General features: G+C 43.8%; 1 protein-coding gene across 1 annotated transcript; it reads right to left on the reverse strand.

The window, feature by feature from the left end:
- Window positions 1–96: 96 nt before the first annotated feature.
- adrb1 (adrenoceptor beta 1) lies at window positions 97–9,734 on the reverse strand. The gene is made up of 2 exons (XM_069517999.1): window positions 2,877–9,734; window positions 97–2,791 (listed from the first exon to the last, which is right to left on the reverse strand). The coding sequence occupies exon 1, from the start codon at window positions 9,328–9,330 to the stop codon at window positions 8,140–8,142; it is 1,191 nt and encodes a 396-aa protein (XP_069374100.1). The 5' UTR covers window positions 9,331–9,734; the 3' UTR covers window positions 97–2,791; window positions 2,877–8,139.
- Between the last annotated feature and the right edge of the window lie 1,973 nt (window positions 9,735–11,707).

The following is an 11,707-nucleotide window of genomic DNA, read 5'->3' on the forward strand; positions in this document are numbered from 1 at the left end:
GAAGACACCGCTCTTACACGAGTAACCTAGTTTATTAAGAGCACTGGAGTTCCATAAAATATATAAATAGAAAAGAGGAAACGTTCACATCAGGGCTGTGAATAACCATGATTTTATTTTTAGTGGCCAGAGACAGGAAGTTTCTCAGTTTGTTCCCTTCTCCGTCCCATTCTTGTGGACAAGAATTTCTACAGATTCAAGGATGAACAGATAAAGAGTTTGGTGGTCGTGGTGTAAAGTTCAATTTGACCTTATTATTTTGCCTCGTGAATGTGACATCTCAAGAACACCTCAAGGGAATCCGCGGTCAAAGGTCAAGGTTGTGGTTTCTGGCCTCGAGTCTGTCTTCAGGGGGTTGAATCTGATTAGTTGTCTCTTGGAGGTGAACTGATTAGATTTGGGTGGAGAAAGGTTTGTGGCAAGATCTCAGGAACAACTTCAGGGAATTTACTCAACTTTAGCGCAAATGTACTGGACTCCAAGATGAGCTGGTTAGATTTGGGTGGCCGAAGGTCAAAGGTCACAGTGACCTCACGTGAGCTGAAACTGCACTGGTTGGCTGAGGAGTACAACCACAGGGAGGCAATTCTAGGTCTATTAATAAGGCAAAAAGATTCTGTTTTGATACCACATAGAAGAGCAGCAAATCCTCACAAGACTTGTTTCAGCTCCAGTTCACAAGGAGGATTTAGTGCGCTTACTGTGTCCTTTCTTCTGGATCCAGAGTAATAAAACTACAGTTTTTCTGAACAATCTCCCCATCGTCACCCTGTCATCCTGCACACATGCTTGAGCTTTCTCTATTATTCTTTCCCACGCACAAAAACCCCTACACTAACTGTCACCATATGAAAAAAAACTAGAAACATAAATTAGCAGAAAAAAATAAGACATCTTTTCCACTTGTACACTCTCGTCACGTAAGGGTGAATTTTCTCATTTTGTCTGCAGGCACAGCGGCACACAGCAGGTTCGCTGCACGTTCAAATATCCAATTCAGGCCAACGGTTACCGACAGACTATTTTTAGCTCTCTGATAGCGGATTCTCCTATCAGCCCAGATGACCACCCCTTGAATTCATAAAGCATCGCCTGTGTCCTTTAGATGCTGCGGTGAGCGTCACAGTAGCTCTCAAGGTGTAAAGATAACCAGCCTGTGCTGCCCTTGTCTATTTTTTGTTTACTATATTCCCTCCCTGACACAGGCGCCGCTACAGCTGCAGCATTAAGATAATAACACGTGAATATGAATGGCTCTCTGTAATGAGGATTATTACATTCCACTTCTTGTCCTTTAATTTCAGCTCAAGGTGATGCTGCTCTGTTTTAATTGAGAATATTCATGTGTCCATCTGGTTTAACCCATCAGACAAAATCTACCCTCTTATGTGTAGAATGAGTCAGAACTCTTCTTCCTCCTCCTCCTCCGTCCACTCATGGTTATTCAGATTTGGGACAAAAGAACACTCTGATGAAACAAAAACATGTACTGTGAGGCCACCGTGACCCCGACCACCCAAATTCAATCAGTTGAGGGTCTCACTGAACATTTGTGGCAGATTCAAAACGATTCTCTTGGGGTGGTTTTAAGAAATTGTGTTCACAATCCAAGTGAATGTTTGTGCCGATTTAATCAAATTGCCAGATGGTCATGATGTATCACATTCACAAAGCCATGAACTTGACCTTCAACCAGTAAAATCGAATAAGATCATCCCTGACTCCAAGTGAACATCTGTACCAAATTTTACTGGATTCCCTGGAGGTGTTCCTGAAATATCAAGTTCACAACATGTGTTTTGTGAGGCCACAGTGGCTTTGAGCTTTGACCTTTGACCACCAAAATCTAATCAGCTCCTCATTGAGTCCAAGTAAATGCTTGTACCAAATTTGAGGGAAATCCCTCAAAGCGTTCTTGAGATATCGTGTTCGCAAGACTGGTACAGACGAGCGTACAACCCAACAACATAAAGCAGAAGTGCTCATTTTGTTCTCCATGTTTAAACCTGGCTGTTAATTAATTTATATTTATTTAAAGATCACATTCAGATTTCATTTTTTTAAACTGTTAAGTAGATTATTATGTTTTAGGCTGAAATAAGTTAAATAATCCAATATTTCACTAAAGCCCCTCAGACACTGAACTCCAGACATTTCCTGAAATTTACCAAAGTGGCTGTTGTGAACGTGTCTGACCCAAACAATCTCCTGTTGTCTAATGTGAGAAGGACAAACTCCAGAAAATGTCTGAACATTTTTCTGGCGTTTGTGTCTCTGCACTTTATTGATGCTTGGTTGTGGCCCCAGATTTATACAGTGACCCACTGGACGAGGCCCGACCCAACGTTTGGTGACAGCGCTGGACTAAACAAGTCACAATAACATATCACTCACATTTCTGCAGAACAAGGACTTTTATTTTCAACTCTTCTAAATTAAGTTTGCAGAGAGGTCTTGTACTCACAGTGGAGAGTTATTAGAGTGTTGTGTTGATGGTTTTGCTCCAGTAAAATGTGTCTTTTCTCCACTTCTGCTCCGTCGACATGAAAGCGCTGCAGGAAGCTGAGGTTTTGGAGCTGAGGAGGACTCAGGAATCTGATGCACCACTGTGATGTTTTACTGCCGTGACACGGTGGCCTTTATGGTCAGGGATCAGCTGGCCGACTTGCCAAAGGGCAATTTTTCCTCTTTTTTTAGACTCGGGCCGGTTTCTCAGACGACTTTGAAGACTCCAACCGTAGAAATGTTATTGTGAAGGAGCGTTTATCCGTCCAGGACTGTTAACATGATTCTATAAAAGAAAGAAGCTTACAAAGGTTTAAGGGCTGCAAAAAAAATAAATAAAGTGAGCACTGAACATCTGTGTCTGAAAATACCTGCATGTGTGATGATGGTGGTCTGCAACCTGGCTGTAGAGTTAAAACTTCCCAGAGGCTTAGAGACGGAGTGGTTTGAATCCTGCCTCCGTCACCGCAGCTGCTTCTTGAAACATCTGCTGCTGATGACTCAAAGAAATAGTACGACTCTGGCCGAGAGTTAGACGAGAAGATTGACATGATGAGGAGACGACGTGTACTTTGACTTTTTAGTTTGGTCCATGTCCCATCTGCTAAGACGATGGGATTTATGACCTGTACTGCAGCCAGCCACCAGGGGGCGATCAAGATGATTTGGCTTCACTTTTGGGGAGCTGTCATGTCGTCCATCTGTATTTACAGTCTGTGAGGCTGAGGTCAGCAACTCTCATCCATACCGAGAACATATAGTGGTGTTTATACATATGTACAACATGATGGTTCCCCAGAAGTGAAGCCGACTCGTCATGTCGCCCCCTGGTGGCTGGCAGATCATAAACCCTGCCTCCTCAATGTTAGTTGATGGGACACGGACCACACACGTCATGGTGTGTGCCCAAAAATGACCCCTTCACCGTCAGACGCCGAATCATCAGCTTATCCGGATTAAAGTTTAGGATTTAGTTAAAGGTCAGGATCCATGAGGTTGGGATTTCTTCGGAGAGAAAATCGCTGCAGGATTTCGGAGCCACACAGCGTCGGTGATCAGACTGTGCCAACATGCGAAGAGACAAAGGATTAGTTTATCCACTGCATTTGTATCCAGGCACTGATCAACACTTAATTTCTAAACTCACTTGGAAGAAGAAGTTGTTTATTTCTCTTCCAGATTAATTTAACCCAAACTCTTAAATTTAGAAGTTTTCCCTGAACATCCGCCAGGGAGGTTTTGTTTTCGTGTGCGTTTGTTAGTGAACAGGAATTTGCAAAAACTACTAAACTGATTTTCATGTCATTCTAATGCCAGTGTGAATCAGGGATCCAAGATTTATTTTATCAACATTTCCATTGATTTCTCTAAGAATAATTCATCTGCCTTGATGAAAAAAAAAGTCTGGCGTGTTCAGGAGACTGATATTCATGAGCTCATTGGTGGAAAATAAAAATCTGGATGGAGTGAATTTAAATTAGGTTTCATGATGGAACTGTTGGGCCTTGGCGGAGGTGTGGGCTCTACTGAAGGTCCTTCTATATTTTACACTAAAAGGAAAAATCTACCTCAGTCTGCAAATGTTTCTAAATTAATTCATGTCATCATGCATAAGCTACGTTCAGGTGCGACACCAGTGCAGCTACGTTACAAACTTTGAACACGCTGAACATGACAGCCCGCGCGGTATTGGCCAACGCAGCAGATGGAGACCTCAACGAGACCTCCGAGTTCACACGGGAATCCAAACAGATGGACACATGAAGTGTAGCACCTGCTTCTGGTGATGTAGACCTCACAGGGACACACAGCTTTTATTAACCGAACGGAAGTGGAGGTTTATGAACGTTTTGCCGCTGAGATGTTTCCAGAGATGTCCTGTAGCCTCGGATCTGCTCAACACAAAGGTCTTTCTGTTTATTCATTCAACCTGGAAAATTCCGATTTGTTTCTTCTGAGTGACTTTCTCTCAAACTGTTGAATGGATGAACTTACTAACAAGAATTTCTAAAGACTTTTAAGTATCTGGAGGTTTTGTAATCTGCACTTTTCTGCCTCCACAGCAGAAGTTTTTATCCGTTGGGGTCTGATAAGGTTGCAATCATTAGCAATCAGAAATAATTGTCTCCAGGTGCCGACATTTTTTTTTCCATCAGGAGCAACTGTTTTGTTTTTCTCGCTCGCAGACTGTAGCTCCCTCCCCTCGCACCCCCTCCCGGAGAACATTACAGTATTTGCATAGATTTTACAGTGTTTCATAAACATGCGTCTTCTGGATCTCGACTGGAATTAGCCGAATTACCCATCAATCCTTCTTCAAAGCCCAAAGTCCATCAGAGGACCTTGTTACGTTTCATGCATTGTGTTGATAACCAGTGCAGCTCGTCCACTTAAAAACATGAGTTTCACAGATGCACTTTGGAAAAGCGGAGATTCTAAAGAGTCAAAGCGACGTCCCGTGCTCTGAATGCTTTTGATTCTTCTTTAAAGATGATGATGTTTGCGCTGGTCTTTTAATCCTCTGCAGATGGCAGGAGGAGGCGGCTGGCAGCGACAGAATCGGTGACGTGGACGGGAGGAGGCGCACACCGTTAAATAACCGAATGAGGCCTCGCACCTGCTGCCTGAGAGGATCTGAAGTTTTCAGTGGAAGTAGTGGAAAGTGATTTTCTCCTGCTGTGAAAACACTGGTGAATGAATCTATTGGAGCATTAACATGTCGGAATATATGAATTTATATTTGAGGCGGGGATCGAGTTGCACCTGTTTTTTATAAATAGACGCCATATTACTTTGACCATATAAGAGCAGGTTTGATCAGAGTCGAACCGTTAAAGGTTTTTTTTATGTTGGTATGTATGTCACTTTCTTGTCGTGAGTTAGACAAAAGGATTTATACCACTTTCATGCATGTGTGATAAATAAGGACGCACCCTGGCAGTTGGTTAGCTTAGCTTAGCATAAAGGCTGGAAACAGAGGGAAATGGGCTACAGGAGCCAGGCTACAGCTGAGATTAGCTTCCAGATGTGAAAGTGGCTTCAATCTTTTCATTTAAAAATCCACTCAACAGATTTCCATGAAATTCTGTGGAGGCACGGAGCGAGACCCAACGAAGAACCTATTTAAATTTAGATGCAGATCCGGATAAGGGGGCGGACCCATTTTTTTCCCCCGCTTTATTAAACATCGCAAGAAAGGAGCGTTTTTAAACATAACCATTGATCCAGATAAAAATCTGCATCTAGTGAATTTAAATGTGGTTTCATTAGGAGACTGTTAGAGGTTTGAGTGTAGTTCAATGCCTGATATAAACCTTGGCCCGCAACAGTTATAGGAACATTCCCTAAGATTGATTGTCTTGGGAATATTCATATGTTTTGGATGTTTTGGATTACAATGTTTCAATATGTTCAGGAAATATAAAAACACAGGATTGATTAATAATTCACCAGGTCTTAAATCACTGACTGCAGAACATAAACCATGTGTTTACACAACAACAACTGTCAGCACCGAGGTCACGTTCATTTCATTTCTTCTACTTTGACGTGCAACGGCTAAAACGTCGACAGATACACAATTTGAAACAATTATTCCTAAAGCTGCTGATTAGCTTCTCCATCTGTGAGTCCACTGCCGATCTGCCCAAACACAAACTTCCTGCCAAACACAAACAATGTCTAATAACGACGTGGGCGTCTGCCAGGAGGCCGAGAGTGATCCCGGCTGCTGCTGTTATTATTTTTATTATTATTATTTTGCATTCTAAAAGCTGGGGCTCATTTACACGCATTAATTCAGCCAATCACATCCAAACAATGTTCATTAGCAAAAACAGCCGAGCTCAGTTTTCATTCAGCTTTTTTTCTGCTCTGATTGAAATGTGCGACTCAGCTCTTCCGCGGGGAGCATCATTTACGTGACACATCATGCTAATGCGTTTTAAAGACGTTCCGGCTTAAGGGCTAATTAATATTCCCCAGGACGAAGTGCATATTTCTCCGGTAAGAGCCACTTCATCAACGCCGGCTGTCATGACCGTTACTGAAACATTTTCTACAGACGCTCAAAAAAAACATGGCAATGATTCCACAGATGTCATTATCAAATAAACAAATAAATGGAATTGAGGTTTGATAATTTACAGTGTGACCATACACTTTAAATCAAAAGAAATCATAAATACAACCAATACATAGAACTTGAATTCATAAAACTAACTTTTTTAATTATAAAGTGTCAACATAAATAAAAGTTTTCATGTCTGCAAACATAAATGTCTGTCAAAGGTTCATATCGGTCGATTTTTATCAGCAGATCCATAAATGGGTCGGGCTCTGAAGCAGCTCGGCTTGTAAAGGAAACTATTGTGTGATGTCTCCTGAAGCTTAAAAAGTAATTGTGAATCCAAAACTGAAACAACCCTGATCACATCTCAGCTCGGGGCTTGAAAGATACGGGGATTTAAGAGGCAGTGAAAGCATCCTGGGAAGTGTAGGATCCATATGTTGGACTCAGACCCAGGAGTAAAATTAAAGATAATCTCTGGTTCCATTTTGACCATTCTTTGTAATAACAATCTTACGAGACTTACAATAACCCAGTTGTACTGTTTTAACAATCTGCTATGTGTGAAAGTGAATCTGTCTCCAGAGGCCAACTAGGCCCCAGCTGTCCTCAGCAGACCCCTACCAACAAAGAAGAGTTCATGTCTGCACAAATCCAGCTGTTTTGACCCAGATCCACTTTCATTCTCCTCCCTCAGTAAATCATCTGTGAATGCAGATATGAGCAAAATCCCCTTCAAATGGAATGAAATCCCCAAGCTCAAACAGTAAACATCCTTTTATTTCACAGGAGTCAACAAACCACCTCACAACAGCATGTAAAGCTTAAACGAGAAAGGACAAAGGATGAGGCTCAAATTCCTCACGTCAGTACTAAACAGCACAAACTACAATATGTACAAAGGGCTCCACATGGTTGTAAAAGACAGCGCGGAATAAATACAATATGATTGGGTTTTTTTATTTACATATGTATATATGCACAAGCTAAATGTTTAATATAAACAAATCTGTCGTACAAATTGCACTTGCCGATGGCTGTGAGGTAAAACACACAGTGACACTACAGACTACAGTACAGTCACTGTTTCTATAACAATCGTTTTCTTTTCATGAGCCTGAGCGGTGACTTTGAACCTCATACCATAGTTTAGAATATAAGACACCCGCTTCTCCTAAATAAATTATCCTGCTTAATTAATGACCCAACCGCCGATCCAATAAAATAAGACATAAATAAAAAGAAAACATCAGGATAAAACCACTGGAGCGTCCGTGCGCTTTATGGCAAAGTGCGTTCAACCATTAGGACGCATCATATCCATCTATCCGGACATTTCGGGGACGATGTCGTTTTGGAAAAGTGGATAATCTCTGGCACCATAAATATACTTGGAGACTTTTGCGCATCTTGGATAGATAGTTGGTCCTCATCTGGAAAAGAGTGAACGTGTCCTCCAGATGTTTGATTTCTTTAAGGTACAACTTTTGCGCATAGCTTTCTCCAAAAATACGCACAAGCTGAGGGAGACACATCCCTGTAATCCACGTCCACAAAAGTTTCCCTCACACCTGCGATTCAGAGTGAGGCAGCTTATTCGCGGTGCCCCCCAGGCTGCTGTCGCTGTTGTCCAGACCGGGGCAGTCTGGCCACAGCCCCAGCGCGCCGTGCTCCAGTGTGGACACGAACCCTCCGGAGTAGCGGGACAGGTCGCAGGAGCTGATGTGCAGCCTGCGGTCCGCTTGCCTCGGGCAGCACAGCAGCCTCTTGAACGCCTTCCTGAAGTCCGGGCTCCGGCAGTAGATGATGGGGTTGAACGCAGAGTTCACGTACCCCAACCAGTTCAGGAACACGAACAGGTTCTTATCCACCACCTCCGCGCTGAAGACGCGCACCACGTTGACGATGAAGAAGGGCAGCCAGCACAGCGTGAACGTCCCCATGATGATGCCGAGCGTCTTGAGAGCCTTCTGCTCCCGGAGCGCCAGGATCTTGGACGGCCTCTTCCTGCACTTGGAGGTCAGGCCGGTTAAGGTGTTGTGAAACCTGCCCTCGCACTTGTCGATTTTCCTCAGCTGCTTCTTCGCCTCCCTGTACACGCGTGCGTAAACAAAGATCATGACCAGGAGAGGAATGTAAAAAGAAATGATGGATGAGGAGATGGCATAAGCCCTGTTGGTGACGAAGTCACAGCACTCCGGGTCCTCGTAGCAGTCTGTGTCCACGCTGTCCCGGGACCAGTGCATCAGGATGGGGAGGAAGGAGACGAGCGCAGAGATGGCCCACACGATGCACACCACGGCTTTGGCCCGAGCTTTGGTCAGCAGGCTCTGGTAGCGGAAAGGCGAAGTGATGGCCACGTACCTGTCTATGGCGATTACGCACAGGGTCTCGATGCTGGCGGTGACGCAGAGCACGTCCACGGAGATCCAAAACTCGCAGAAGAAGGAGCCGTACATCCACGAGCCGCGCACCTCGAGCGCGGCGCCAAAGGGCACCACCAGCAGCCCCATGATGAGGTCCGCGCTCGCCAGGGACACGATGAACACGTTGGTGAGCGTCTGCAGCCTCTGCGTCCTGGCGATGGCCACGATCACCAGGATGTTCCCGAGCACGATGGACAGGACGATGAGAGCCATGATCAGGCTCAGTCCCGCCATCCACTGCTCGGACGCGGAGGAGCCCGGTGCGTCCGGCAGCTCTCCCCCGGTTCCATTGTGGAAGTTCAGCGGCGAGGACGCGCCACCGTCCCCCATGACGGGCTGCTGCGCTGAGTGCGGCACCAGGGCGAGTTCATCCACGCAGCGCGAGGGGGCCTCTCCACTGTGCGCGGTCTCACGAGCCGCGCGCTCTTCACACGTCTCGCACCATCTCTCTCACTCCCTCTCTCTCTCTCTCTCCCTCTCTCACCCTGCGCCGGCAAGGACATCAGAGCTGCCCGTGACGCCACTGCCCCTCACGACCAATCAGAGAGCTCAGCGCACTAATTGTTCTGAAGTTGAGAATGAAAACCTCAAAAATATAAATATGTCGCAGTCCAGTTACTTATACTAGTTATAACACTATAGTAATAATTCTAATAATAATAGTAATATCATAATAAGAGCTCATACATTATTTGAAGAGCACTTTTTATGCGTAAAACAAACCAAATAGACTCATGAACCCCCCCCCCCCCCCCCCCCCGTTTTATAAATCAAAAATAATTATATTGTGGTTAACAAGATAAAATATGGCTACAAGGGAAATATAGTCCATTAACGCAGGTGAAATATAAATAAAGTAATTTAAAGGATAGGCTTCAATTCAATTATACAAACTATACAGTGAATACACTCATATATTCATGAGTACAGTGTAAACTACATTTATATGTATACTGTATGATATACTGTATTCATCTGGATACACTAATAATATGTAATTTAAACACAGTATTTGTATTCTAGTTCCGCAAAAAAAACCAAGCAGCTTTTCTGTGTTTTTTTTTTATTGTTATCTGTGAACAATCTTTGGGAACATGAGAAGCCAAATATGGACGTCCACCAAAAAATGGACGTTGTGAACTGTAGAGATTTCCCTGTTTTCATCGCTTGCCATCACAAGCAATATTTGTTTTTCCATTTTATATTTTTATCAAGGATACATTCCACGGCCATGTGGTCAAGTTCAGATCTCTGCTCCGCTGCATGAATCTTTCTTCCCCCAATGAGTTATGGGTTTGACTCAGTCAAAGTTCAGGTATCGATACAGCAACAAAGCCTGAGTGATTTAGGACGATTTGTTATCTACAAGATCACATGAGATCTGAGGTATTTGGGCTTTTAAGTGGTCAACAGCAGTGTCAACAAGCTGAGGAGAGTCAACCCCAAGGGTCAGTTAAACACAGTGCAGCTCAAACAAAAACAACGAAAGAGCCGCAGGCAAACAAATACAACCCACACAGCAGAGAGGAAATTTAGTTGAATTAAAGCTAAATTTAAAGGAAGACAAGAAGCCATAAGTTGGATTTTACCAATACGGCCTCCACGGGGAGCAGCACATCATTAGAGCTAATGCAGTTCTGTTATTTTCAAACATTAATGGAAAATGGAAAACTGGAAAATTACTTTTTGAAAATACGGTCGTCTACACAAGGGGAGCCACTCAAGACGACGTCTTCACGAAGTCAAAGCATTTTCAGTGGCCTTGTGACTCGCAGGCTGCACAGAAAGAAGGATGATGCTGCGCCTTGTTTTTCTGCCTGCTCATCAGCATGACTGTTCGTGAACCTGACGACCCAGAGCCAGAGGCTGTGCAACGCCCCGACACAAACATAACAAAGCTCATCTCAGAGTGTCAGTGGAGCTATCCACCTCAGTTACTCTACACATGGAGGGAGGAGCACACTTACTCCTGACCCCTTCTTACTGAGGGGGCTGTTTCTCTTAACAGTGAAAAACCAGGATCCTGTTTCAGTTCAACTGCGTATGAATTTAAACACAACCACCTTTAATAAGAAAATGAAAAACAACCAGCAGCAGCAGGAACAAGAGCTCTACAAGTTCACGGCAGCAGCAGAAGGAAACAATCAGTGCGAAGCTTCCCAGTAAAAATCTCATTTAAACCATTAGGTGTGAGAGCATGAAGGGAATCAACCTACAAGCTTCTCGCTGGACCGGCTTTTTTCCTCCATGTTTGGGCAGAACAACCCCCACAGTGACCACAAATCTCTGGCCGCTGACATCATGTTTGTGCTCACTACTTTTATTAAAATCAAATGGGAGCAGTGGGACAATATGTTCTCGCGGCCCTGTGGTATTTTAAATTCTTAGAAATACTTATGGCCACGTTCACATTTAGTAGCCACATAGTTCTGGGTTTTGATTGGAGTGTGAACAGGTTAGCTGCCATTTTAACTGTTGTGAGCGTCTCAGAGAAAGACTTCAAACATTTGACAAATAACAACAAACTGGAGCAGAGTGCATTTCACCACCAAGGCTGATTGGACACTTTATCGTCATATTGCATGTACATGTATAGAGATCAGACCGTTCACATGAAACCGAGGCTAAATATCCATTCAATGATCCATTCAAGATTACACCCCCTCAAAAAAAATGAATTCAACCAGAGAAAGAGTGAAAGACAGAA

The sequence above is a fragment of the Paralichthys olivaceus genome, chromosome 21, assembly GCF_024713975.1.
Source record: "Paralichthys olivaceus isolate ysfri-2021 chromosome 21, ASM2471397v2, whole genome shotgun sequence".
In the NCBI taxonomy this organism is placed as follows: Eukaryota; Metazoa; Chordata; class Actinopteri; order Pleuronectiformes; family Paralichthyidae; genus Paralichthys; species Paralichthys olivaceus.

Excerpts from the sequence above, each read along its gene's own strand:
- adrb1 (XM_069517999.1), bottom strand. The coding sequence starts at position 9,330 with ATGGGGGACGGTGGCGCGTCCTCGCCGCTGAACTTCCACAATGGAACC.